We start from the raw sequence: 27,774 nt of genomic DNA on the forward strand, positions 1-27,774 counted from the left end.
ATTTCAGCAAAAATTGTTATAAATATTGGGCCATTTTGAACATATTGCTCTACGACAGCAAACATTGAAGAGAAAACAACAATACTTGCCACAGAGCCAATATTCTCTTTTTTTCCTTTCAATCAAACCTTGGAATCTTCTTTTACAGTCCAGAATGATTTGCCTGGCCGACCTTTCGGCTATCGCAGGCTTCTGTGGTATCTTGTCCATATATTTTCTGCCACGGGCTGATACAGGCAATGGCCTCAAAAACTACTGTCATCTTACAATGGCCGCCATCCTCTATCAATCTTATCGAATTAAATGGTTCATTGTCTTGCCTGTCACGATTTTAACTCTACTGGCAACAGTGATTGCAGTGGGTATTATTTGGTTGTTCCAAGCTGCGTTTTTCCAACGAAAGTTATTTCTTCTCGACGGTGAACTGAGCCTTCCAGACAACGACAAACAATTTGTAGGGAAACCACTACTGTTTCCCACCAAGCTTTCTCATTCCCGCATGTTCCCTGAAAGGTACAACTATACCTACGACTACTTTCTTGTCGGTCTTCCGGTTAATCTTCGTGGGAGAGTGGGCTCGGTCTTGGCAATTGATACTCCAAACAAGTCAACACGCTCAACCAAGTGTTGGTTTAAAATTGACCAACGCCATTATCTCGAGCCTGGAAATACCGAAATGGGGTTACAGGGAAAATTGGATCGCCACCTTAGGTCTCGGGTACGTAAATACGTCTCAAGATGGTGTTGCCTTCCCATTCTGTATTCATTCGCGTAAGGATGACCTGCTTGGCCCATGGCCCATGGAAGTAGGGGACGGTGACAGACTACCAAAACAAACAAACAAAACAACAACAGATGGTTCGAGAGACGAACACACGGAGTAAAAGAAACTGTGGATGAAAACGATGATATTGTGGGTTGAAAAGGGAAGAGGGGAAAGAAGTCCCAACTCCAGCTCTAATAGCTAGATTACATAATGTTGTACAAACTCGTCGTCGGAATCCGCATAAAACAGTCATACATGTAATGTTGATACAATGGTAACTTTCACACCAGTCTCCGGATCTCTGTTCCAACCGATTTTTCTCCGTTCCACCCCGTATCGCAACAATTTACCCACATTCCGAAAATCGAAACAACAATCTGCACAACGGCCGTTGTGAAAATGGACATCCTCAATTACGTCGAAGTCATCATGCGAAAGGTTAGACGGCACAGCGACGAAACCGATTTTGATATCACCGTAATCAGGAGCGCGGCTGTTACCCAACATCCAAGGGGCATATGCGGAAATTCCGTATTCAATAATTAGTACTTTGTGTACCATCCACGAGCTTCGCGAACTGCCTCGACGCGTCGTGGTAGAGAAAGGAATTAATTGTCAATTTTCTCTTGATCCAGGGCATCCCACGCAGTCTTAACTGCCAGCTTGAACTCCTGCCTTGCTGCCAAATCCATAAAAGGGATGACCAACGAATGGTATACGGATCGAAGAGGATCCCTCTCACAAGCAGTGCGATGGTTTGGTGACGGAGCTCTGGGCGCGCATGTTTTGTATCACCTCGGCAAACTCGATAAATCTGCGAACATCTTCCTTGTCTCGAACGATTTCGGATCGTAGTTTTCTAGTAACGAGATACCGGGCGAACAAAGCGCTCTTGGAGTGCTCTCGTCTGCTGCAGAGAGTATCTCGGAAAATTTTGAGGACTGCCGGGTGATCTTGTATTTTCCTCCCGATAAATCGTGACAGCAAATGCATTGGTATGAACTGCCTGCCGCTCTTCGACGGCTCGAGTGATGCCTTCGGTGAACTCACTTCTTGTAAGAGCGCTGAATCACTACCAAGACTGAAAGCATTGTGAGGTGGAAGCCAGGGAAGGTCCCTAGGAGAGGAGAGGAAGGAAAGAAGGAAGGAAGGAAGGAAGGAAGGAAGGAAGGAAGAGAGACAGACACAGATCCATGGATAGCGTAAATCTACACAATAAGGATGTCATATTAGGGGACGGCTTTATGAGCATCCATCAAGGGATAAGTAATTGTTTTATCTCATATACTTATTCCTTTTTAAGACAACCCAAGAGCTACATAGTAGATACAATGATGAATCGTTAAGAATGTAAATGAACATGGACGTTAAGATCACATTGGAAGATAAATTGATGGTAATGCAGAGACAGGGCCCATGGTAGAAAATACAAATATCAATATTGTAAAGAGTGATAAATTAGTCATATTTACTATGCAAGGGTGAGAGAATGTAGCTCAATATAAGTTCCAGTGTGGACCCTTGTCAACTTTTCAAGATTGAATCAAGGAGATGAGACTCCTGGAATGGGAATCATAATTTGAAACATTCCGAACATGTAAAGGCTTGCCGTATCCTGGTTCGAACATCTTTCTAACAAACCTGCCACTATCCCGAAGCGCGGATCTAGTATCAAGACACGATGAAATTCTCTATTATCACAGCTCTTGGAATCGTTTCTCTATCTTTGGCCGAAGAAAAGGCTCCACAGGTGCGTTCCAAATAGATCAACAGCATATCTGGCATAATGCTCACTCATTAGTAGTATGAGGTACATATCAACGTCCCGGTCTTGTTTGGGAGTCACACAGCGGGGTATAAGTTTGAAACTGGTGTATGTCAACCATTAGAAAGAGCTTTGTACCTCAATTGGTTGGATTTCAGACCCGCAGAAGATTATTACCGATGCTCTTTCTTCAAGTAAGTGCCTACCTTGAACATCATCCCACTTCAAATTCAGTCTTAGTTAACATTTTTTAGATCATTCGATTGCAGTGGAGAAGCCTCCTACAAGCTCTTGAACCCGCCCGACTCAGGATCACCGAAGAAAAGAGTCCATCTAACACGCCTCAAGCCCAAGGGCAATAGTCTTCTCTGCGAAACTCTCTATGCGGAGTGAGTTCCTTGATGCGGACATTGTCACCTGGGCAAAATCGTGGATGGATGAAGAGTTGAGCTCTTTGCGTTTTGCATATTTTGGTTCTGATTTCCATTTCAAATGGCCGAGAATACAAAAACAATTGAAATTTGTATTCACTTTATTTCAGGCTCAAATACAATCTTCTGAACATGTAGAAGAAATGCCCTTGAAATGTGCATAAGACAAAATGAAAAAAGACTTATTGTAAACATGCCAGCTGTCACTGTCATCATTTCTCAACATCATTTACTGCACCCATTACTTTCCCTAAACTTTTCTCAGCCGACTCCCACTCTCTTTTTATGACATCCACAACCCAATCACCCCGCGGCTTGAGCTTGAACTTGACCTCCCTCGGCATCGTCATGAAACCCGCAACATCCATCGCCCACGGATCCACCACTTCTCCCTCAACAACCTCGACCTCAAATGCCCACAACAAAGAAGCAATCTGCATAAAGGTCCCATCCATCGCAACCCTCTTCCCTTGACAAATACGGCGACCTTGCCCAAAAACTGGCAATGGAAGATCTGTCCGTAGCCTCTCATTTCTGCTCTCATCTCGTCGCAGCCATCTCTCCGGCACAAAGTCCTGTGTGTTGCCCAGGACAGGATCGAAGACTTTTTCATCGCGGCCAATAGCCCACGCGTTCGCCATGACAGTCCAACCCCTCTTAATCTTCACGCCATTGTAATCGTCCTCCTTATCAGCCCGACGCGGGATGGAGCCCGGCGAAATGGGCCTCCATCGAAAAAGCTCGCACGCGACAGCATCAATAAAGGCGAGATCCGCCCGATCGGAGAAGAGAGGAAGTCGCTCGCGCCCGACAACTTCATCAAGAACAGCATGCGCCTTTATCAGAAAAGCCGGGCTGTGCAATGCAGCGACAAAAAGCCACAGCAGCTGGCGTGGTGATGTCTCCATGCCGCCTTGGATGGATGTCGCGAGCGTAAATGCAAGATCCAGGTCTTGGATCCCGTCTTCGGAATACTTTTTCGCTGTGGCGATTGCTTGTTTTGTCGCGTTCCAGCCCGCCGACGCTTTGCCTTGATCCAGGAGACGCATGTACAGGTCTACTTGTGTGGCGTAGAGCCTGTCGGCTGAGCGCTTCCAGGGCGATATGATTGCGGGTAGGTTTCGGAGTGGCGGGATTATGTCTGGGAGAGCTGGGTTGGCGGCAAGATGGGTGACTTGGGTTTGAACATTGATGACTTCGTGTAGGATCTTCACCTCGGGATTCGAGATACGGATTCCATAATGCAGGGCCAGAATTATGCTGGATTGGGTCCGCTCCAGAAGCGGGTATACTGTTCCAGTGCTGATGCCTTCGGGGGATTTTCTTGCAAGGTTGCAGAGATCGAATAGCAATTGCTTGGATTCGAGCTCCATCAAAGGCTGGTAGCTTGGAGCAGCAGGGGCACCCAGACTTGGGGAGAGAATTCGATGGTGCAATTTGAGATTATCATCATAGTCGTGCATCAGGGTGAACCTGGATTGTCCTGATTTGGCATCTGTAATCATCTCCATGCTCACTGAAGCCGGTCGGTTACTGTACCATTGGCTGCGACGACTGAACAGCTCCGTCACAGCCTCGAGCGAATTCAGAACGACGATAGGGATGATTCCAAATAGCCTAGGGACTGCAATCGGGCCATTTTCTTTCGCCCAGGCGTCCCAGTTTTCAAGGGGCTTTCCGATAGGCGAGCTATGAAGATCACCGATGAGGGGAAGTTTAAGGAGTGGTTTTTTTTCTGGTTTATCGCCATGGCTTCTCTTCTTGCTCATATAGAGCACTGTGATTATACCTATGACCAGGACGATCACTAAAGGGTAGGTGTCGGCCATGTTAGCGAATGAAAGGTCCGACCTTGAGACGAGATTGCGGGACACATCATCACGTATTCAACTCTGTGAGACTCAGGTTCGCACGCTTTGCAACCGACACATGATTCAATCATATTTAGCGCTTAAACGGACAAAATTAATGCAATGTTAGTGGAGGTGAAGGATGCACTAACACTGTCGCGGCTCGGAACGCACTAAGACTAATACGAAAACAAATACGCCATTTTTGGGCCCGACCAATAGAATCCTTGAAATTAGTCGACGGCCCCCCTTGGTACTAACAACTAGGCCTCATTCTCTGGAAAGTTGGTGGGAGACTTGTGGGGTCAATTATCAGCTTAACCAGTCACATACAGCCAGCATGGAGGCCGAATACTACTTTGAGTCAACCCCTCCCCAGTAAAACAAGAGCAAGGACCACGAAAGCGATAAATTACTGATCTAAAATCGCATGTAGCATCTATGTATCAAGTTTAAGGATCACCGTTGATCATTCAATGTTCAATTACCCTGCAATTCAGCACTCATAGCCGCAGAGCCACCTGTGCCACCTGTGCCACCAAGGTCAAATGCGGCGATCTTTGACAGTAGTAGCTTCACAATATTCCTGTGGCCTTTGTGAGCAGCCCAGTAAATGGGTGTTCGGCCATAGGCTCCCTTCCAGTCAATTATCGCGCCTCTTTCAACAAGGAGCTGGACAGTCTTCTCGTGCCCACTACGTGCAGCTAAGCAAAGGGGAGTCAGACCATCGCGATCCTGGGACTGAAGGACTGCGCCGTTCTCGAGTAAAACCTGCACGCTGCCGTTGTGCCCATTATTTGCAGCCCAAAGAAGAGGCGTTCGTCCAGCCATTCTATCCTTGGATTCGGTGTTGGCGCCTCTCTTGACCAGTAGCTTCACAATATTCTCGTGTCCGTTCTCTGCAGCCCGTGACAGGGGCGTTGAGCCAAAGCATCTATCTTGGGACTCAATAGCAGCACCCTTATCAAATAGCAGCCTAGAAACATTAAAATATCCGTTTCTGGCAGCCAAGAAGAGGGGCGTTTGGCCATATTGTGCGTCTTTTGAGTCAATCTCAACACCCTTGTCCAGTAGCAATCTGACAATAGTTTCATATCCGCGTTCTGCAGCCAAATGTAGGGGTGTCCAGCCAGTTTCATCCTGAGTGTCGCACGATACACCTTTGTCTAGTAACAATCTGACCATCGTCTCTCGTCCGTACTCCACAGCCACGGATAGAGGGGTTCGACCTTGCTTATCTTGAGAATCATACACCACACCCTTCTCGAGTAGCAGTTTGGCAACACTCTCATGGCCTAACCCTGCAGCCAGAAATATGGGTGTGTGGCCATTCTGATCCTGGGAGTCGTTTACCGCACCCTTATCGAGCAGCCACCTGACAATATTCTCATTTCCGATCCTCGCAGCCACCTGACAATATTCTCATTTCCGATCCTCGCAGCCAAGAAAAGGGGTGTTCGACCACGATAATCTTGACAGTCATACTTGACATCCTTCTCAAGTAGTAATTCGACAATATTTTCGCGTCCGTACTCTGCGGCAAAGGATAGAGGCGTTCGACCGTCCTCATCTTGAGAGTCAAATACCACACCTCGATCGAGTAACAATCTGACTATATTCTCATGCCCAGACGCTACAGCGAAGGATAGAGGTGTTCGACCATTCCCATCACGAGAGTCAGAAATCACAGCCCTGTCGAGTAGTAATCTGACAACAGTCTCGTGTCCGCCCTCTGCAGCCAGTGATAGAGGTGTTCGACCAAGCTTATCCCGGGAGTCATAAACCGCACCCCTCTGGATTAGAAGCCTGACAATAATCTCATGTCCGCCATACGCCGCCCAACTGATGGGTGTTCGGTCATATGTATTATCTCTCGACTCGATATCCGGATCTTTCTCAAGTAGTAGTTCCTCCACAACAGCCTCAAGCCCAAAATAAGAAGATATCATGATGGCAGTGAAACCCTCCAGTATTGAGTGCCATGTGGTCCTTGAGTAAATTTTGTACCAAACCAGCCAGCTCCTTGAATCCGGACTGCATATGTTTAAGGCAAGAGGAACTAGATCAGCTCCTGATCTAATGTAGGCCTTATAGAAATGAGAACCCCAATTATTCGAGGCGTACTCCTTAAAATGGTGTGGAATAGGATCTTCCTTTCCATGGGCAGATGCAGTGAGCCTATTGAAGAAGTTGAGATAGACCACACAGACCTCTGCAAGAGTTTTGTGTGCGCTTTTGCTATCAATGGAACCTTGCCAAGATAAGGCCGATGGAAGCCCTGTTTTGATGGTATTTGTGACCAGAAATTCTCTAGCAGTTTGATGAAGGAAGTAAATCCTGTCGTAATGGATTGAAACGAAAAGCCCACACCCCGTTCTCAGGTGGGATTTAAAGTCCTCTTCGTTCTCCAGATCAAGGTCATGGAAGGATTTTGATGAGCCATTAATGTTTAAGGCGATGTTCATCTCAGGTATCGTTAATGGGCGGCTTGCTGCTAACATAATCCTTAAAGCTCTTCGAACCATCGCTTGGTCTCTAGATCGGTTGAGAATCTGCTCGTATGCCTCGTTGACATTTGACGGGAGAGTTTCAATCATGCGATCAATTCCATTAGGAGTCTTTTTGAACTGGTTGGACTTCAAATAGTCAAACACGAGATATACCCAGAGGTATGTACGATGTGTGACTCTGAGTAATCTATCAATCAGGTGACGTACGACTTTGTCTGGTAGTCCTTTCTCTCTGGCCAGCTCGTCAACTCGGTATTGGATGACATGGCGTACTTCTTGGGCGATTTTTTCTGATTCATCTTCTCCTGGTATTCGTATATAGGGGAAATCACTCAGCAGGCCCCTGAATTTATCCGTTATTTGCTCGTATGGGCGGCTTGTCAAAAGGCATTTCAATGTTTTTGACTGTCCACGGCGGAATTGTCCTTTCACATTCCGGATCAAATCTTCAAAATCTGACTCGGTACACTCATCCAGGGCGTCAAGAACTAGGACCACAGATCCAGCTTCGGCATCTTCCAGGGAATTTCTCAGAACAGTCCAGAGTGAATTTGTCGAATTGATTAGGCCTTGCCCATTTTTTTGGAACTCTTCCATAGCATGCTTGATCAGATTTACTTTCTTTGAGAAGAGTTGGTGTAGTAACGCACACAGGGCTTGGCGGATAGTGTTCTGGTCATGGTCTTTAAAGAAGAAGTAGCAAATGGTTGCTGAGTTGGAATGCGGTAATATGTCGTCAATAAGGTACTTGGCCAAGACGGACTTGCCACAGCCTGGGTCTGCCGAGACCAATAATAGACCAGAATCCTGTGCTGCCCACATTTGGAAATTCTTATGCTCTAGGAACCATTTGCAGGTGCCCTCGGCCCTAGCTCCAACACGATCTTTATACCACTCATATGTGGTATCCGTACTCCCTGTATGGGCAGTAAGACGAAAGAGCTGAAGGCATTCTGTATTTTGTTTAGACCACGTCTGCTGGGCTATATCTTTCTGTACCTCAAGGTGTTCCTGTGCAATACTCCTATGTGCTTCTGCAATATCTTGAAGGCCTATAATTTAGAAAAACATGAGTTAGAGTTCGTCGCTTGTCTTAGAAGAGATTAAATCAAGGTTGACAAACCAGATAGAAGGTCCTTGATCCTTACCTCCGCTTCAATTCTACTCGGAGAGACCCTGCGTAAAATGTCTTTGGCAAATGCAGCGGCCACCATCGCTGCGTAACCTTGCCATACCTTATTCTTATGCGAATCTGAGTAGTCACAGATGCCCCGAATGACAAGACATGGAAATTGATTCATCAGCCCTGCGGCTTCCATTTCAAAACAGAGAACGTTCTTCTCCGCTGCAAGTCTATCCCGAATCAATGCATCTTTCATCAGTTGATTGGCGGAAGCAATCAAACCGTAATGGACAGCAGGGTTGTCTTCCTGTTTGGATCGCTCAGGCCGCAATATGATGTTAGAGGAATCAGTATAGCAAACTATCTCAGGTTTGAATAGTTTGTCGGTATATGGGGGTGGTCGTCTGAACTCCTTGCTAAGTCGTTGATTCCGATCGATCAATCCATTCACAGCCTCCTCGAGTTGATGTCCTTTTCTCTTGTACTGAGCTCGAATCCCCGTTATTGCTGTGCGTAATGTAGCCGGAGCCTGGTTCAAAAATCGCGTATACTGAAATCCCTGGCCTTGGATTGACTTGCCAAAGTCATATTGAAACACACCACCCTCGCCACTGCCACCGCTAGAAGCACTCACGACAACATCCCCCAGGCGGATATCATGCCTCTCGCTAGGTACACCCCCGCCAATGCCCACCATAAGGCCGATTTTGACGTTGGGGAAGCTGTTGAGCATGTTTGTTGCCACGCTGGCCGCAGAGGCTGTACCATACTCCCCGTCAGGTAGGACAGCAATGACGACGTTGTGCTGGCATATTTTGCCCAATGTGTAATCGTTGGTATCATTTGGCGACACAAAGGTCGGTCCTTCGTGCTCCTCATCAAGAAATTCCTGCGCGGCAACGTATTCCACGTCGATAGCGCAGATCCACCCCACTGTGTATTCCGCTGGGTCTGACATCCCACATGTGACATGCCCCACTTCCCAAAGATTGATCGGGTCAGAAGAAGCGTCTCCTGCTTAGTCTCGAGCCTTTTCACGATATCAACAGTCGGGTATATTTTGATCTAAGCTGTTGGACCCCATGTCAGACTGCGGGGGGTTCGTTACCGCCCTCTTCCATATCAGCGTACCTCTACCATTCTTTTCCCCTCTTCCCCGTACTCGCTCATCCGAGTTTCAGAGAGTGTAACTGAGAGAAAGTCTTGGTATCTGCCGAATCGGATATCATTCTTGACGAGGTGAAGGTGGGAAAATGTTTGGTGACTGGATCGGAGTAATATGCAGTAGAATTCCATGCCACCTGATCCTTTGCCTTAATCATCCGCACGTGCGTACAGTTTTCGCCGGGAATCGGCTTCTCCTCAGCCTTCAATCTTACTGGACGATTTAATTCTACGCCAGGGGTTATCCGGCTTGGTGAAACAGCGATTCACTGCCAAAAAAAAATAACAGATTGTTTAGTACGTACCATGTACTTGGAAGGGCTAGTTTGATTAGTACCTGTACGTCTGATGATGTTTATTTGTATACTACCAGTAGTTGCTTCGCTGTGGGTCACGTATTCATTTTATGTTTTTTTAACGGTTTCAACTTTCAATTGATCTAAAGCATGGGGTGTCAGCATGCTAGTTAAACACAGCCCTCATACTTGGACATTTGCAGCACGGATCGGCCCGACTTACATGGATCATTCACAACAAAACAACCCATCTTGTCCCCGCACCTGTAACCGTCACACCACGAGCTGGATCCACACTTCCTCGACAACGCCGATCTTACTCAAACGCCATGGCGTCGACAGACTTACCTGTCGGGGCCTCCACCCTCGATTTTGATGTTTCCATGCTGAAACCTCCCATCCGTATCATTCTACACGTCCTTCCCAATGTTCAACAGCCCCCAAAGCTTAACGTCCGAGCGAACTGTCTCGCAATTGCACAATCCTTCTTTGACCAGACAAAGCCACAACTACTTAGCCGTAAATCCGCTTACGTCCATTCACCACTACCTGAGGAGAAGTGGGAAAGTCGCGTGATTATCGACGCGTGTACTGGTGAAATTATAGAGGGGTCTGTTTCCGATCAAATTCCTCTCTCGGTTTTTATCGTTTCTCAAGGAAAGAAGGGCTGGTATGTGTCTTCTATCTCCAAACTTGGAATTTCCATAATGACATACTCACAGCGAGTTTCAGAGGGCTATTTCTTCACCTTTCATCTTCAAGAGAATACGCTCGACTACTAATAAGCTTCCCTGGAAAGCCAAAAAAATGTATAAGATACTCCGTCTTCCTCCCCTTCTTCGGGTTCCTCAACGCTAACTAAGCAACAAGTCACAGTTAGCGATCTCCCAATGGATCCAGAGACCCGCCAAAAGAATAAATATCTTGCACAGGCGCAACAAATACGAGATATAAGGCGGGGGAGTCAATCGATCTCACTGTCGAACATTGAAGCCAAAATTCGTCAGAATGTAACAGGTGTGAATTCAAGCTGTGAAGAAGAGGGTCAACCTGGCTCGGGACCAAGCGGCAATACCCCCATCAGCCTCGTCTCACTGTCCTATCTTCCTGTGCGTCTCCAAGGTTACCCAATTCGCGTCGTTTTGGTGGTCCCAGTTGATGAGACTGTCGGGGATCTCCGGTCGCGGTGTACAGCCGCAGCGAGGGCCTTCTTGGAGCTCATGATGATGGATGTGCAGCAAAGGAAAAAGACCTTTTACCTCATCCGCGGAATGACCGTCAGTGGGCCGGATAAAAAGGAGTCTCAGATGGTGATTGACTATTGGATTGGGCAATCTAAGGGGACTGAGCAGCCACCACTATTGACGGTCGCCTATCAAGGCCAGCTTCAGCCCGATGGGCAAATGTAAGTTGACTTTTCTGCTAACCAGTTAGCTGTTTTGTGACAGGTGTTGTCATCGGCTATTGGGGTGGGCGTTGTGGCTGATTCGGGCTTTCTTTACAGGAAATTTCAGCCGACGGAGGGAGGCAAATCAAAATACGTGAGGAGCCCCACTATTTTATACTATGTTTGGTATTTTCACCTTAGATTACATGCTGACATGATGTGTGTTTTAGCTCGTTTTCCTGATGAAACATGTGTTGGCAAAGGATGCGGTCACCATAGAGGGAGAGGTAGCGGCAGCAAACCAGACTAGCTTTTCATCTGCACCTGAATTCAGCCAGCCACCTGTGTCCCCCCAAGCTGAAATTGATGGATGGTCGGATATAATGGCATCTGGCGACTGGGTTATGCCGGATAAAGCGGCCAACAGTGGCGCGCTGAGTTGGGAGTTTATTGGCCGCGAATGAGTCCGGCCAGATTCCAGCTACATGATGATTGAGAGATTTATGGCCCATATCATCATATGCATATATTATTATGTACCGTCGCAGTATGAGAGGGCATGGATCAAAGGAAGTATCCAATATTCACCGCATTAATATGTTCTGCATACAAATACTTGGAGCAAATACAAGATTATTAATTCATCTGGCAGATTTATTATCCAGTCCAAGTGTCAATTTTTTTTCAAGGCAACTTATACGGTAAGTTATCCCTACATAGAAGAATACTGCAAGGGCCACATACTGGGCCGTGCTGGCAAGGGCGCCCCGCTATGTCGCCAAGAGCCGCTAGATCTCCAGCGATCCACCGGTTTGGATCTGCCCCCATCTTCTAATCACTCTCTTTGTCCTGACAGATTTCGCTTGCTGACTACGGCCAAGGCTGTTTTACCGATCAAAGAGATGCCTGAAATTATTAGGTCTCCCCTTTACAGGCTGGACTTGAAATCCTATCGCGACTGGAATGGCGGTCAGCCATCATAAACCCTGATATTCCATCACAATGACTGCGCATGGTGCGTCAAAATTGCTGTGAATGGATGGACCTTTGCCAGAATCAATAACAGAACTTGGCTATCTTCGACCCCGGTCGAATTTTCAAGAATTTGCCAAAGCAATCGATTTCGCACGATTGCCACTTTTGGATAATACTATATCTAGAATTGTTTTGACCTTGACCGAGGAGATCTAAAATTCGATCCCGATTCGAGATCAATTTCAACTCACTCACTGATAAATTCTTTGTTACTTCTGCCTATTAAATATGCTGTGATATTGCTGAAGATCTTAAAAGAGTAAAAGAGATACACTCGCAACTCTGGAAGACCTGAGAGAATAACCTGTAAACATTAAGAACCCTGGAACATTCACATCCTTTCCACAGGTTGTATGTAGAACTAAAGTACATCAGGTAACGTTGGAGGCTCAGTGCTCATCTATTTGCTTCCATTAATATTCCATTCGTATCCATGCCGACAGTCTATGAGTTTCAGATACTGTAACATCAACGGTATTCAGATAATATCTAGTACTCATACGGTATCATACCTAAATACAGTAGTAGCAACGGAATTTGAAGCCTTAAAAATCCCAAGAGTAGTAATTTCCCGGTATTTCATACACCGGGGCACTGGAAGTGATGCGGTTTGGATCCGATTGCTAACATTCATTCGGAAACTTTCCTGTATTTGATGCCCAGGTGCAAATTCCTTGAAGGTACTAGTTTGGACCACATCATGAGAGGGTATGTATATAAAATTCCTATGTAGCTGGGGTCAACTGGTTACGAGCCAAATATCCGTGGACATATTCAAAACGTCGTCCAGCCTTACAAGAATAGCACTCTGGTTTTATTGCAACTGGTAGGTATCATGGTGCACATTACATCAATTAATATGGGGTGATAGCTCAGTTCAAATGTTGGGAGAGCGCACGACTGAGGTTCACTACAGTCTGACATTGTCATCGTGAGATCGCCGATTATCCCGGCTCGCCCCACTAGCATTTCTTTTTTGGATTTTTTCCGCTCTGCACTACATCCAAACCGGCAACTCCTTCCTTATCAATCTATTGAGTTTTTTTTTTCCCGCCCAGGTGCTGCATCGCGGTTCATCTGAGGGCCAACTGTGTGCCTATCTGTATTGTGTCGCGGAACTAGAAGTGCAAATTTGATCAATGCACGACGAGCGTGAGTGCGATTTGAACTGGCGACCGGTTGATCAAGCCTGTAAGCTTTGTCAGCGGTAAGTCCAACCGACCTTATATAAGATTTTCTTTTTCACATGAAGAAACGGGTTGAGAGGCAGGAACGCGAGGTGTTATGTGGTTGGTCAACTGAGATGGAGTTTAGTGGCGGATGGTGTCAACACATGTGCGTCTGGTTGGTGACGGAGGGTCCGAAACACCAATTGCCCTTCACAGCCACCCCTTACTAGATCAGGGATCTTCGAGCGAGATCTACGGTCGCTTCCTGCAAAGAATTATGGGCGATAAGTGCCAAACCCTCTCAAGTTGGAAGATGTTGTTTGAGAGGAGCTTATTATAGATAGAGATTTTGCACATAGGGAGTCTGGAATACTGAAGTACTACTTTATAGTTACTCAGATGAACAATACTGAAACCTTAAATGGTTAAGAAATTTCGAACATTCGCTCCAATTACTATCTTCGTCCAATTGGCCACTTCGCCCCACCATTGTCAGCACGTTCCCAAGGCACTCCCGTCGGGTAGTCGTCCAGAGGATGGCGATGTGGGTCAAATTGGTGTCTTCTAGATGAAGTTTTCTTTTAAATAGAAACGTAATGAGAACTCAGCATTTCACACAATATCTGCACACCGCATCAAATGTTGCAAGAAGCGATTGCCGACCAAGTCTAAATTAAGCATAAGACAGCTACAGTTTTGGATCTAGACTCACTAGACTCTCTAGAGAGGGCTTATACTTTGTTCACATGATCGATCTTGAAGGCAAGCTTGTGTGCGGCCCCACTTTAAACTCAATTTGCGCACCTTGGCTTCCTAATCGGGTTTAATGCTGGAGCTGCATACAATCCCATGATATCTCGCAATTTTTTTGCTTTGTGGGATCATAAGGCCGCCGACGAGCTTTAATTCTCTGCTCCTCCACGATTTTTTTTTCTTCAACTCATTCAACTCTTCATCATGGGTTCCTCGGGTCTGCAGCTGGTCTGTCCTTCTGAGCACGACATATACTTTAATCTCAATGGAGACGGCTATTCAGAGCCCCTCACCGGCGCTTTGGTGTTGCAGCGCCGCGCCCTCAATCTCGAGTCTGCCCTTCAAATGCAAATTCACCTCATGCAGACCGTACTAGGGGAGAACAGCCCTCCTGCTACAGTCCCCGAGAAGAACTTCTTAAAGCGAATTCGCACTCCTCTTGGAAAGGTCCCACGACCAGAGGCTCCGGCGACCAAGTCATCCACCATTATTGAACAGGTGACGCTTCCTGAATTGCCAGTCGGTCAACTTGAGGCCTCTTTCGGCGGACGTGACGCCGTCCCCGTTCCATTTTCTGTTCCCATTCCTGTGAACACGCCCGGAACAACAACTACACCTCTGGGCAAAATCTCATACTCTCTCATCGCCACTGTGACCACTTCACAAGGGCAAACCATTATCACCGAAAATCCAATTAATATTACGCGCCAACTTATCCCAGACCGGCAATGCATTCAGCATGTCCGGTCATATGCCAAGTCCCCCGCCATTACCAACATTGCTTTGTCGCAAACCATCGCGACGGACGCCAAATCAGGAATTTCCGTCTCCGCCAAATTATACCTGCGGCGAGGACTAGCATCAAAAGCCAGAGACTCCGAATTCAAATGTGCTACCATTCGTGGAATCCACTGGCGCGTGGAAGAAGTCACCAGATTGGTCGATCAAACCCTTAATAACCTCCAAGATCCCCCGGAGGATTTCTACTGCAAACGAGAGTCCGTTCGCGAAATCTGCAGTGGGAAGCAAAAGGGGTACTGGGCCACACGCGACAATCCCCTGTCGAAGCAGCCGAAATCAGAAGACCAAGATTCCGCTGTCGACATTACGATTGATATCTCGATTCCCAAAAATACAAAACTCGCCCCTATGATTGACGGTTCCTGCTACGGATCTGGCACCACGGATTCTATATCGATGCCACTTGAGCTCCAGGATCGGTGCCCGACTAGCCATGAGAATCTGGCAATCTTGATTGAACACCGGCTCAAGCTCGAATTTGTCACGGGCGAAGATACTTTCGATACTCGTTCTAAAAACCTGGTCGACCGCAAGCTGCCGAGGGCTACGCTGTCTGCACACTTCCCTCTCCTTGTTGGGGAGACTTTCAAGTGTGATTTTGAGGCTATTGCTTTCAGCAATCCGCCGAGGTACGAGGAGATTCCGCTATCGCCTCCAGAATATTCGCTTCCGGAATATCAGCAGTTTATATGAGAGCACTTAGTCTCTCTGACGATTTACGATAATTTATAATAATTAATAATACTACACACCTTCATATTCAAGCAACACAATTCTGCAGTGGCTTAATTTTACCTATAACTTCACGACTATTATTACCACTGCTATGTACCTCCTAACTAGGACATACCTACATACTGTCTCCCGGAAAATGACAACTGAAAGTTTTTCAGTAAAACTAAAATCAAATCTGGGGTCGGGTCCACGTGCAATGAATTGACTTCGCTATTGATCGTGTTACGCAGTTGCACAGCGAGGCAAAGAGTAGATTGTACCTGAAATTTTCCAATTGTGAATAAAGTGCTCCATTGTATGCGCTAATAAGCTTTAAGCTTTAACTAAGGTTATCAGAGATTCCTCAAATGCATATGCACGTATGCATGCCATATTTTTTCGACTCCAGACACCGGGTATTTCCTCAATCCTAAAACAAGATACAACCGCTGATGCAAACCGCTCATGCAAAGACAAAGAAAAATTCAAAGGAATGACTTCCAATCATGTCATAATCACATCCTCTGCAGGGGTGGATATGGCAGAGGGCTCGGGAATGTCAGTCATCTCGTTGTCGCCATCCTCGTCACTGGCAATATGATCTCCATTTGGCAGATCCATTTCCGCAGAGGCATCAGGAGAGACGGCATTAGGATTTCCTTCGCCCGGCAGCTCCTCCCAAACGCGAACTGTCTTGTCCAACCCACAACTGACAAGAAGACGCTTGCCGTTTAGATTACCAGAGTGAACACAGAGAACAGCGTCAGTGTGACCTTCAATACGCTGGAGAACGTTCTTGGTTGTTAGATCCCAGCACAGGATAGCACCATCTTCGCTGCCGCTCACGGCAAAGCACAAGGGCGGGGAGTACTGAATATCCGGTGGGCCGTAAAGACCGAAGCATCCAGACAGACTGTATTTTTCGTTCACATGGCCCTGGAAAGTCTTCACAACACGGCTCTCCACGTAGTTCCACATCCGCACGCAGCCATCGAGAGTCCAAGCCAGGACGTACTTGCCATTTGGCGAGAACTTGACGCAGGTGGCAGGTGGCTGGTCGTCATGCATCAGAGTTCGGAGACACTGACCACTGTGTGTATCCCAAATACGGACAAGACCATCCAACGCACAAGAGACAATCAAAGTTCCATCGTGGACGACATCGATACCGGCAACGGGGTCGGAGTGAGCTGGGAGAGATCGCATGACGCGCGCGCGGCGCACATCCCACATGAAGACAGCCTCATCATATGAGCCGCTAACGAGAATATTACCCTTGGGTGCGAATGCGATTTGATAAACGTAGTTGTGGTGGCCGACGAAGGTCTTGGTATGAGCTCTGCCCTATAGCGACAAGTCAGCGTGTAATTTCGGAGTTTAAGATGAGTTGTTTGGGATCCATACGGTATTCACGTTCCAGAAACGAATTGTCTTATCATCGGACCCAGACGCGATCCATTGACCATCGGGACTCCATGCAAGGGTGGAAATGCCAGCAAGGTGGCCCTCGAAGGTGTAAATCAGCCGGCCATTTAGCGTATCCCAGACCTTGATTGCTGCGTCGGCACCTAATGCAGATACGAGTCAGCGAACCTCCTTATTCTCAAGCCTCGGAATTTCTTACCAGCACTCGCAATCATAGAACAATCTGGAGAGAATTGAACAGCAGACACGCCTCGCAAATGACCGTGAAGGACAAATTTCTCATGGTAGTTGACTTTTGTAGGCTTGGGAGGCAGTTCTGGAGCAGGAGGAATCGGGGTGGCAGAGCGGTCAGACATATCGTCATGTATAGGAGTGATATCTTGATCTGCGTCGCTCGATTGATCTTCGGAACGACGTTCAGCGTTCCTGCTCGCGTTGGCGGGGAGGTTGACGGGACGGGTGACGGATTTGGGGCTCCGGCGGTTGCGAGAGGTACGCCAGTATTCGTCAGCATCGACAGCCAGTTCATCGGGGCTTTCTGACTCTCTAACGTGTCGGTCATGAATTGGGCGTTGCGGTGTGAAATTCTTATGCACGCCCCAGCTTGTTCGTCGGCGATCAGCTGGTTCATGATCTGAAATCGCCGCCAATTCATCCGACGACGATTCGACGGGAGACTCACGAGTTTCCCGCCGGCGTGATTTGGAATGCGAATAGTCCATGAGAATTGACGCCAATTCAGGACGATGGCAAACGTGCAGCGTAAATGCGACACGCCGCGAAAAAGCAAAAGGGCGCGTCACGAAGGCGGTGAGTTCCCCAATTTACATCACTGATCGACACTCCACGTTTAAGCTCCTGATGTCAACACCAAAAGGCCAATTTCATCCAAATGGCTTCCTCAATTCCTCCGAATGAGCCGCCGACTCATATCAAGATCCTGACCCTCAACTGTTGGGGTCTGAAGTATCTTGCCACCTACCGTCATGAACGACTTGCCGAAATTGGCCGACAGCTGGCTCTGGCCAGCCCGCCCCCCGAAATAGTTGGCTTGCAGGAGTGCTGGACCCAACAAGACTACGAGAGCATCCGAGATCAAACCCGCCACATTCTACCATATGGAAAATTCTACTACGGAGGCATATTTGGTGCGGGGCTGGCGATTTTATCAAAGTGGCCAATCGAGGAGAGCAGCATGTACGGATATCCACTGAACGGACGGCCAACAGCCTTTTTCCGTGGTGATTGGTTCGTGGGCAAAGGTGTCGCCTGTGCCAGAGTGCGTTTTGGACCAGGCACAGCCGATGTCGCTGAGGTGTTCTGTACACACTTGCATGCCCCTTATGAGCGTGAGCCCCACGACTCGTATTTGTGCCACCGCACAGCGCAAGCGTGGGAAATCTCCAAGCTTATGCGCGGCGCTGCAGAGCGAGGCCACCTAGTGATTGGACTGGGCGACTTCAACATGCTGCCCTCCTCCTTTGCTCACCGCTTGATCAGCGCACAGAGCCCCGTCCGAGACGTTTGGCGCGTGCTGCACCCGGACTCGTCTCTCGGCGCTGCAATTAACCCCGTTGAGCAAGCTAGGAAACGACCGATACCATCCGCAGAGTTCAATTTGCTTGAGAATGGTGCTACATGTGACGGTGCTTTTAATACATGGCGCTGGTCTAAAGCTCTCCAGAAACGACTTGACAAGGGCGAAGAGATCACCATTGACAAGGATGACGCTGATCCTCGCGCCAAACGTCTCGACTATATCTTCGTTGGTGATGGAGGATATCCCCCCGAGTTCCCTGCCCCTCGCTGGTCTGTAGAATCAGCAAAGGTCAGCATGACCGAGCGTCACCCGACCCTTCGCTGCTCTCTGAGCGATCATTTTGCCGTCGAGGCGGTCATTACTCGCTCTTCTGGTGTTGATATTATCAAATCCGAAGCTCAAGTCCAGGTCGACCAACCCCACTCACCGGGATCTCCTTCTCTCCACACAACAACCTCCAAACAAGTCTCACCCAATGCTGCCCTGTCTCCGGATACATATGACCACATTATTGATATGATTCATACCTACGAACAGAGAGAAAGGTCTCAGCGTCGCTGGCGCCTTGCGCATTTCCTCTTGTCGATCGTAGTATCTATTGGATGCATGGTCGGTGTGTGGTGGGTGGGTAACCGCACATATATTGGCTTCATTCTCATCCTGGTCAGCACCTTGAACTTTGGTGCCGGTATTCTGGATGGTCTAATTGGCGGACTGTTCATGTCAAGTGAATTGCGTGCCCTGAAGGAATTCGAGTGGGAGGTCCAAACTGCCAAGGACTTGGTCCTGGCTGCTGAGAAACGGGGCCCCGCCTCTAGTCGGAACTCGGAGGCGCAGGATTGATTCCTTGTTTCTTCGCTCAAAAAGTCACTGCAGCACATATTCTCTATTTATTTACGGTAACAGCCCTTGCAACTTATGATTGCCAGTCTTCCATGCCTTGGCTTAAAGTAATACATAATTCCCAACTTTGAACATTCTACAGATACAAGATGCCAAAATTTGAACATTTTTGATGTCGTGTGAAACGACCATAAATTGCATTATCACATAAAATGAGTGTGGAGCACATTATCAAAACGACTGCCAGCATAAGGCTACCCAGTAGCATAGCGGAACCTCCACCGAAGACGAAGCGTTGCTGATGATAATCTTATCCAAGTTTACTCAGCACACTCACGCTTACGTTCTTCAAAGACACGCAGCGCTTCCTCGGCAGCCTTAACACCAGACATGGCCATAGCTCCAAAAGTCGGGCCCATGCGGTTAAAGCCATCGATCTCCGAAAGCTCCATGCCGCCAATGATAAGGCCCTTGGTAACCTCACGGGTGTTCTTAACGATGGCATCCTCAGCGAGGTTCATATCAAGGCCACGCATGCCACCAAGCTTGTCGATGTGGTTCATGGAGACAAGGCGCTTAGCGCAGAAGGCACCAAATGGACCGTCGTGACCAGTGGTACTGATGATGACAGGAGCGTTGATAGTGTTGGGATCCATGCAGGAGTGGTCATCGTGGTGCAGAGTGACCAAAGTCCAATTGACGACCACACCAGCCAAACGAATCTTGTCAGATCCATCAGGACGGGTGATCAAGTCCTCGACACAGGTAGCGTTGAAGAGCTTCACATTCGGGAAGGCCAGAACGCGTGAGAGTAGGGTCGAGGTGAAGAGGGCGGCGTGCTTAACAACCACGAAATTCGGGTTGTTGGGCTCCTCCTCGAAGGGGACACCAAGCTCCGTGAGAAAAGCGTCGGCGGGACGACGGAGGACCATGGCGGAGAAGAGCTGGCCACCGAGCCAGGCACCACCACCTATTGAATACTGGGTTAATAAAGAACCTATCGATCATTTGGTCATACGAGGTATGGGCTCACCAGGAGACACCGAAGCCTCGACGATAGCGATCTTCAGGTCTGGACGGGCCTTGGCAAGCACATAGGCGGAGCTAAGACCACAAGAACCAGCGCCAACGATGACAACATCGCTCTCGGCATAGTTGTCCAGATCCTGGAAGTAGCGACGAGTCATGGCACGAGAGACCTGACTCTCGCGGATAGGGGCGAACTTGAACTCATCCCACTTGCCACCGAACTGGTCTAGAAGCTTACTCTGGCCCTGGCCGGTCAAGGTGGTTGTAGTCGTCTCGGGGACGAGAACCTTACCCTTGATGGCAGTAGGGGCGACAGAGGGCTCGAAGATAGCAGCGGGAGGAGACATTGTGGAAGTTAGGGATCAAGTCGTGGTGACTTGGGAGCCTTCGTTAGTTTGCTATACAACAAGTGGGGAGAGAAGGGGAAGGCATGATCCTTTCGCTGGTATTATCCAGATCAAGTTTTGACCGTATATTCTCAGAACGAACCCACGCCATTGACATTTGCTTCATTTTTCGCTCCCAGATAGATCATATTCATCTAAGGAGGATCGAGAAGAAATGGCAACGACGCAGGAACGAACACCGGCACAACGCCCAGAAGTTACCTGAGATACCTTGATCCCCAAGGGATAATATGCCCAGCCAAAGCAGAGCCATGGCTTCCCACAAGATTGTGAGGGCAGTATGTACTTCTTGAAAGATCTGTACTGATGGTTAGCTCAGGCAGACCAGAATCAATAGGTCTCATAGTTACTGAGTTGGTCTTTGCGAAACTGATTCAGTTGATATGAGAAAGAGAAGAGAAAAAAAGAACAATAAGACCAGATGAGGGGCAATCTTATATGCGATTACTTCCCCATACCCTTGACAATGTTGTCATATTTCTCCGAGTCTATCCGTTCACCGGCGATTTCAAGTGGCCGGTGAGCTGCGAGCTCGGGAGGGGTATGTTGATCTTGATCGCATAATGACGTTTGTGATTTGCGGGCTTCGGAGCTTTGTTCTACTCTATTACTCATGTTTTAACGTTGCAATGTTGTCATGACTTTATTGTCTCACTGATTCTTTTGTAGAACACCAATTCGAGATCTACACAACACTCTACAACATAACTCATCAATTGAATAAAACAGACATGAACAATCACAATCAATTGATAAATCATTGAAGAGTTTTCAAAATTTTCCGAATACTCCACGATGATCCTAAACTTAATGTACCAGTACCTCCTTCTAGACGCAAATAAGTGGAGATCGGGAGACTCTGGTCCGAATGCCTCATCCCCAGAGCTCCGGTCTTTCCCTGTCAGCACCTATCACAGCCATGAACCTCTTTTTAATCTTCGAATGGCCATTGGGTATGTTTCGTTTCTCTCCGATTGTAGCCGGCATGGCAGAATGGGATGCAAGGTTGGTGGAAGCGACATATTACATCGCAGTTTTGTACTTGAAAATTGACTGAATTCTGAGCGACATCGCTGTATCTGCATTGTGATCGCAATCTAATTGTTTTCACTACTCAGACAAATCCAAGTAGGGAGTTCAATACCAGCTCTATGTAGAAACCAAAGCCCTACTAAACTACTAGTATGTATGAAATAGTAATACCATGGAATCAACCAACCTTAACACAACCTCCACTAGCACTAATGACCGAGCCCGTAATCCATCTCGCATCCGCACCACTCAACAACCCAACCACATCCGCGACATCATCCGGTTGCCCAAGCCGTGGTATACACTGTGTAGGAAAGAACTCATTCTGAAACTGCTCTACAGCCTCAGGTCCACAATTAACCACGGCCTCTGTCTCCGTCAAGCCCACCGAAACAGCATTCGCCGTAGTTCCCTCCATAAAAGCATACCTCTCCTCCTTCCCACCAAAAGCCTGAGCCCAAGTCCTACAAAGCGACTCACCAGCCGACTTACCAGCCCCATAAATCAATTGTCCACTCCACGGTAAACGGGACCGAATAGATGAAATGTAAATGATCCGACTATTTTTCTGGAAGTACTTCCGCCGAACAAACTCTTCAACTATCAGCACCGGTGTCTGTATGTTGCCGAGAAGACTATGCTGGATTTCGGTCGCGTCCATCTCACCAATTACACCGGGTATAGGATCGCAGGCGCAGTTGATGAATATGTCCACGCGCCCGTTGAAGCTTGTGTTGATTTCGTCGGCGATCGTGCTGGCACAGCTGGAAGAGAATATGTCGGCGACTAGGCCTTTGATCTGGAGGGTTTCGGGTTTGCTTCGAGATGTAGATTTGAAGGCTAGGTTTGTTACTTCGTTGTTGAGGGTTGATGAGATCGAATCGATGCCTTTGTCGCTGGTGCAGGTGCCGAGAATGGAACAGCCTCGTGATGCGAGATTGAAGGCGATTGCTCGCCCGATGCCGCGGGATGCGCCGCTGATTACGGCGACTTTGTTGACGAGGTCTAGCTCGCGGGCGCGAGCTGGGAGGTTGGGGAGGGTGGTCATATTGTGGATTGAGATTGAGGTTGAAGTTTATGATCAAGGAAAGGGGTCCTGAACTAAACATTTATTTCTTCGTATTGATTAACTTGAATATCTATATAGACTAGACTGCACGGACCCATCGCTTAGATTGCGGTTGATTCCGCTGTTACATGTCCACGGGTGAGTCATTATGGACGAGGTCTTTCGCCAATGACAAGCTCAAGATGTAACATGCTGATCGCTGCAGAAAATAATTTTAATCAATCTATACCAATCGAAAATACGGCACCCAGCCACCTTAGAGGATCTTTGAGAACAAAGGTGGATTATCATCTCGAGTGTCATTCGCAGTACTACTTACTAGTAGGTCATAAAACATACATGCCAGGTGATCAAGAATTGTACATATGGAATCAGATCAAACGGAACTGGTAGCTAGAATCACAGCATATACCGGAAACTAGCACCGTAGTTGTCTTCCGCCACAGCGATCTCTCCTTTACTTTCATCTACCTCGACCCGCGGTCCGTACTTCTTATCGAGGCGCTTGTTTTCCCAACCCAACAAGCACCGCAGAACCAGAGCAAGGAAAGATGTGAAGACCATAAACGCAGCACAAATAGACATACCCTTAATATACCGCGGCGCTTCATCATCGGGAAAGACATTGGTACCCAAGAAAGGACCACACTGACCAATGATGTTAAGTAGGATAATACCCCCACCACGACGGGTATCAGAACCTTGATTGTCTAGGAGCGGAATACAAGTCAGCAATGTTTCAACTTTCAACCATATCCCAAATTCTAGAGCAACTATTGATGACTTACTCAGGACCCAAGGCAGGATATTTGCGATCGCCGGGAATACCCCACAAGCCGCCAGAAACACGCCGAAATACCGTACGCCCACCGTGGTGCAAGTGGCGCAAAGGATGTACCCCACACCGCCGATCAGTGATAGCGCTGCGATCATTAGCCCGCGCTGCTGAGTTCGATCCGCCACCCAGGGGGTAATGATGGTGACGAGGAAAGAGGCGAAAAATGGTGGCGCTGTCAGGCCCTGCGCGTTCACTTTCGAGTAGCCCATTTCTTCCAGAATGGTGGGTAGAAAGACAGGCAGTGAAGAAAAGCTAACGTTGCAGCTGAAGTACATGAACTAAGCACACGGGAGATCACGATTAGCGATTTTGCCATATTCGGACGGGGTAATTTGCAAACAGATCGATCACATACGGCAGTTAACCAGGCCTTCGCGTCCAACAACGTCATAGCCAACTCTTTCCATTGCACCTTGCTCTCTCGGTCGGCATCGCCAGCCTGCTGTAGACCACGTGCACGTGCGACCTCCTTCTCCTCCTCGGTAAGAAATTTGGCAGATGATGGCGAATCCGGAACAAAGAACCACGCCAGGATCGCAGCTGCACACACAGGGAGACCCTCTACTAAAAACAATACCCGCCAATTGGCTAGTACGGCATGGCCAGATGTGATGCCATAAGCGAGAGCACCCGCAAAGGTATTTGCTAGCGGAGCGGCAGATAGGAACAGGCCGCATCTTAAACCGAGCTCATGACGACGATAAAAGAATGAGAGTAGGTAAGGTACACCGGGACCGAAACCAGCCTCGAAGGCGCCCATCAGGAAACGAAGCGCCATCATTCCCTGCCAATTCTGTGTTGCTGCTTGGCAGCTTGCGACTAAGCCCCTGTGAGCATGCACCATACAATATGAGTAATTGATCTTGTTGTTTATGGTGTCAATTCCGTGGGAGAGTGGGCACATACCAAGAGAACACAACAAAAGCTGCCCATTGGTGTGGTTTGACGATCTTCCACATCAAAGCCTGGAATTCGAAGACAGTATAGGATATATAAAAGATCGTTAAGAGCCATGCGTATCGGTTACCCGTGAGGTTGAGGTCTTCGGTCATTCCGGCGATTTTTGCATTTCTGATTTTGTCAGAAATTGTTCATTGGGGAGGTACACAGCATGCAACAAACCCAATATTGCTTCGATCAAGGAAAGCGAGGAGGTCTGAAATCGAGAAAAAATCACCAATAATTAGCATATGATATTATTTTTAAAGTAACAGTTCTCAGTCATACAGAAAAATCCCATAAGTGTCGGAACACGCAAATCCAATTTCCTCACGACTCGGCGCTCCAATTCTGGATCAATAGCTGCTGGGGTAAACTTTGTCGGGGGTTGGACTGGTGCTATCTCCAGCTGTGCGGGCAGTGTCTTCTCGACATCTTGATCTGGAGGCGCACGCTGAATCTCATCTTCAGGGAGCTCAAGCTCCCCCTTTCCAAAGAGACCCATGGCGGCGGGGTTTTAAAAACAGAAAAATCGCGGCCTTAGCTCAGTAAACCTCGGGGAGTATCCATACTTTATAAAGCGCGGAGCAAAAAATGGACTGATCGACAGCCAAGTCGTAATTTATCAAGCCACTGCTCGGTTGACTTCAGTACAATCAGCCAATGATTGGGGTTACATCTCCACAACGAAAGCCCGAACCACCAAATCCCTGTGTGGATACAGTGGGGAACACCAATAGAATTGGTTTGTGCGGAGAAACCACCAATCATTAGGAAGTGGAGTCTCCTCAGAAAAATCTTTGTTTCTGCTTTGATGCAGAGTCGATGTGACAGCCCTTTGCGCTTCAAGCCGCCTGATTCAGACTGAGAAGGGGGGAAATACATTGGGCCGGAGCTTTTCCGTGGAGACAACTGAGATCTCCCTTAAAACTTGCTGGAACCTAGTAGTGGAGAATCATGGAGAAGAATGGGGTCCCCGCAAAAGGCTCCAGATTAAGCCCCATAGAAAACATTGGTAACCCACAATAATGCCTGTGAGCGCAATACCCCTCATCGCGAAATGCGGTCGTACGGGATGAAGTTCGAGAGGCACTGGATGATCCGCGAGAAGCCCGCTCGTGTCAGGTGACCCTCATGGTGCTAAAAAGATACATTATCTTTGCATCTATGGATGCCATTGGGACTGGAAAGATAATAGTAAATAAGTAAATCATGATCTTTTTTCTTTTTGAGATTGAGAATCCAATTTTTTTCCATGAACATGAAATCATCACTAATAGTGAGTGTAAGCGTATATCAGTAGTATGTTAAAGTGACTCTGGATAGTACAACCTACTAGTACTTGAGTAGTTTTGCAGGAGAAATCAATTTAATTATACCTAACCTTCCATAACTCAACCTCAATCAATCATGTTCTCCAATTGGACATCCTGGACAATGGAATTGACAGTAGAGTATATCATCAACCGAAAATTTGTCCCAGTCACGCACATCAGGTCCCACTCCTCGAGAATTAACATGAGTTCTGCGTCTTTTATAGGATCCTCTCTCCCTATAATCCTCTAGCTCCTCTTCCTCTTCACTTTCTCCTTGCCCTTCTTTTTCTTTCGCCTCGGATTCATTTTGATACATATGGAACCGATGGAATATCCACGTAACATTGGTACTCTTAATACCTCCCCATTGTCTCTCTTGCAACATCCATCCAAGAACCTGGTCTTTTCTCTCAATATCCACACCGGCCTCTTGCATTTCAGGGAGTACCACCATTTTGAGCAGAATCTTTGCAGTTGGGTTGATAGACATCAGAACAGCAAGGCCGACAGGAAGCACAGCTATTGGAAGCTGACAAGAGGACATTCCACTCTCTTCCCACCCATTCCTGCTCGCACGGTACCGACGACAGATGGCTTTCGGGAGCAAACAATCCCCACATGAGTTCGGTGAAACTCTAGTGTTGAAGCTTCCCATAATTTCTTGGATCTGTTCTCGAACTTGACAAGCGCCTCGTTCAGAGCATTTGCGAAGTTGGTGTCTTTGCTGAGCTGGGCGTAGCCCAAGAACGTGGCAGAAGGCGCAGTCGCTTTCCCATGTGGCTACCACTTCCCTAAGATAAGAAAGTGTATCTGTGGCCTGGCCCTCTATTGTTTCGTGCTCAAAAATTGCAGGGTGGCGCGGATAGAGGCTCTGAATTTGCTTTGGCTGGGGACGGTAGAGTTCTATTCGCTCTTCCTCTGTCTGTTGCTGAGCAAGGGATCGTTTATAAGGCCAAACTTGGGAATTTTGGGAGTTGTTGCGTTGTCTGAAAGACATCTTAAATCTGCTAGCTCCACTGAGTTTTAGGAGGTTTTTCTAGCTCAACTCCCCCTAAGTTTCTCAGGCTGTAACAAGTTGAAGTAGTGAAGAATCTTTGAAATGTGCAAGCAAGTGGTAAATTGACAATGATCAAATGGGAAAGTTGACGATGAGAAATTGAAATCCAAAAATATACTGTGTCTCTTTCTTCCCAAGTCACCGGTAACTTCCAGATATACGGTGAATTTTCTGACGGAAATTATTTTGGTCATTCTCAGGTTAGTGTTGATTTCTTTGTTCGATCTTTACCTATGACTAGTAGCATGGACTTTTACATGCAAAGCCCAGCCCCGCCTGCTACCTAAGGCACAAACGCTCGTGCCCTGCTCCGTTCGCGCTAAAACTTAGTATACATGAATATAGAAGCACTTGAGCAGTGCAGGAGACCAAGCTAATTATCCCAGAACCTTTCTTTCAAAGGCCCGGCTGATGTAAACAAGCAAATACCATTGAATTCAAGGTACATAGTACATAGTAGTACTATCAAATACGCCAACCAATCAGCATTCGGGAGGCAGCGTTTTCCCGAGGCT

At 47.6% G+C, this 27,774-nt stretch overlaps 10 protein-coding genes across 10 annotated transcripts; 3 read left to right on the forward strand and 7 right to left on the reverse strand.

Moving 5' to 3' along the window:
* Window positions 1-3,174: 3,174 nt before the first annotated feature.
* Window positions 3,175-4,791, reverse strand: N7466_004714 (uncharacterized protein; the record flags this gene model as incomplete). Its single annotated transcript, XM_057164111.1, has 1 exon — window positions 3,175-4,791. One exon carries the CDS (start codon window positions 4,789-4,791, stop codon window positions 3,175-3,177), a length of 1,617 nt encoding a protein of 538 aa, XP_057022792.1.
* A 501-nt stretch (window positions 4,792-5,292) lies between these two features.
* On the reverse strand, window positions 5,293-9,403 carry N7466_004715 (uncharacterized protein; the record flags this gene model as incomplete). The annotated part of the gene is made up of 3 exons (XM_057164112.1): window positions 5,293-6,211; window positions 6,298-8,374; window positions 8,446-9,403. The coding sequence occupies 3 exons, from the start codon at window positions 9,401-9,403 to the stop codon at window positions 5,293-5,295; spliced, it is 3,954 nt and encodes a 1,317-aa protein (XP_057022793.1).
* An 831-nt stretch (window positions 9,404-10,234) lies between these two features.
* On the forward strand, window positions 10,235-11,756 carry N7466_004716 (uncharacterized protein; the record flags this gene model as incomplete). Its single annotated transcript, XM_057164113.1, has 4 exons — window positions 10,235-10,575; window positions 10,936-11,310; window positions 11,410-11,446; window positions 11,523-11,756. The coding sequence occupies 4 exons, from the start codon at window positions 10,235-10,237 to the stop codon at window positions 11,754-11,756; spliced, it is 987 nt and encodes a 328-aa protein (XP_057022794.1).
* A 2,697-nt stretch (window positions 11,757-14,453) lies between these two features.
* N7466_004717 (uncharacterized protein) lies at window positions 14,454-15,743 on the forward strand (the record flags this gene model as incomplete). Its single annotated transcript, XM_057164114.1, has 1 exon — window positions 14,454-15,743. The coding sequence occupies one exon, from the start codon at window positions 14,454-14,456 to the stop codon at window positions 15,741-15,743; it is 1,290 nt and encodes a 429-aa protein (XP_057022795.1).
* A 525-nt stretch (window positions 15,744-16,268) lies between these two features.
* Window positions 16,269-17,911, reverse strand: N7466_004718 (WD40 repeat domain-containing protein; the record flags this gene model as incomplete). Its single annotated transcript, XM_057164115.1, has 3 exons — window positions 16,269-17,108; window positions 17,169-17,332; window positions 17,389-17,911. 3 exons carry the CDS (start codon window positions 17,909-17,911, stop codon window positions 16,269-16,271), a joined length of 1,527 nt encoding a protein of 508 aa, XP_057022796.1.
* A 170-nt stretch (window positions 17,912-18,081) lies between these two features.
* On the forward strand, window positions 18,082-19,572 carry N7466_004719 (inositol phosphosphingolipid phospholipase; the record flags this gene model as incomplete). The annotated part of the gene is made up of 1 exon (XM_057164116.1): window positions 18,082-19,572. One exon carries the CDS (start codon window positions 18,082-18,084, stop codon window positions 19,570-19,572), a length of 1,491 nt encoding a protein of 496 aa, XP_057022797.1.
* A 320-nt stretch (window positions 19,573-19,892) lies between these two features.
* Window positions 19,893-20,948, reverse strand: thiA (thiamine thiazole synthase; the record flags this gene model as incomplete). Its single annotated transcript, XM_057164117.1, has 2 exons — window positions 19,893-20,542; window positions 20,606-20,948. 2 exons carry the CDS (start codon window positions 20,946-20,948, stop codon window positions 19,893-19,895), a joined length of 993 nt encoding a protein of 330 aa, XP_057022798.1.
* Window positions 20,949-22,218: 1,270 nt separating this feature from the next.
* N7466_004721 (SDR family NAD(P)-dependent oxidoreductase) lies at window positions 22,219-23,088 on the reverse strand (the record flags this gene model as incomplete). Its single annotated transcript, XM_057164118.1, has 1 exon — window positions 22,219-23,088. The coding sequence occupies one exon, from the start codon at window positions 23,086-23,088 to the stop codon at window positions 22,219-22,221; it is 870 nt and encodes a 289-aa protein (XP_057022799.1).
* A 420-nt stretch (window positions 23,089-23,508) lies between these two features.
* Window positions 23,509-25,391, reverse strand: N7466_004722 (putative MFS transporter; the record flags this gene model as incomplete). The annotated part of the gene is made up of 6 exons (XM_057164119.1): window positions 23,509-23,819; window positions 23,898-24,225; window positions 24,303-24,774; window positions 24,854-25,018; window positions 25,070-25,103; window positions 25,175-25,391. The coding sequence occupies 6 exons, from the start codon at window positions 25,389-25,391 to the stop codon at window positions 23,509-23,511; spliced, it is 1,527 nt and encodes a 508-aa protein (XP_057022800.1).
* Window positions 25,392-26,290: 899 nt separating this feature from the next.
* On the reverse strand, window positions 26,291-27,199 carry N7466_004723 (DNA helicase recq; the record flags this gene model as incomplete). The annotated part of the gene is made up of 1 exon (XM_057164120.1): window positions 26,291-27,199. The coding sequence occupies one exon, from the start codon at window positions 27,197-27,199 to the stop codon at window positions 26,291-26,293; it is 909 nt and encodes a 302-aa protein (XP_057022801.1).
* Window positions 27,200-27,774: the final 575 nt, after the last annotated feature.

Source organism: Penicillium verhagenii (assembly GCF_028828195.1).
Source record: "Penicillium verhagenii strain IBT 33310 chromosome Unknown utg000005l_segment0_segment0, whole genome shotgun sequence".
Lineage (NCBI taxonomy): Eukaryota > Fungi > Ascomycota > Eurotiomycetes > Eurotiales > Aspergillaceae > Penicillium > Penicillium verhagenii.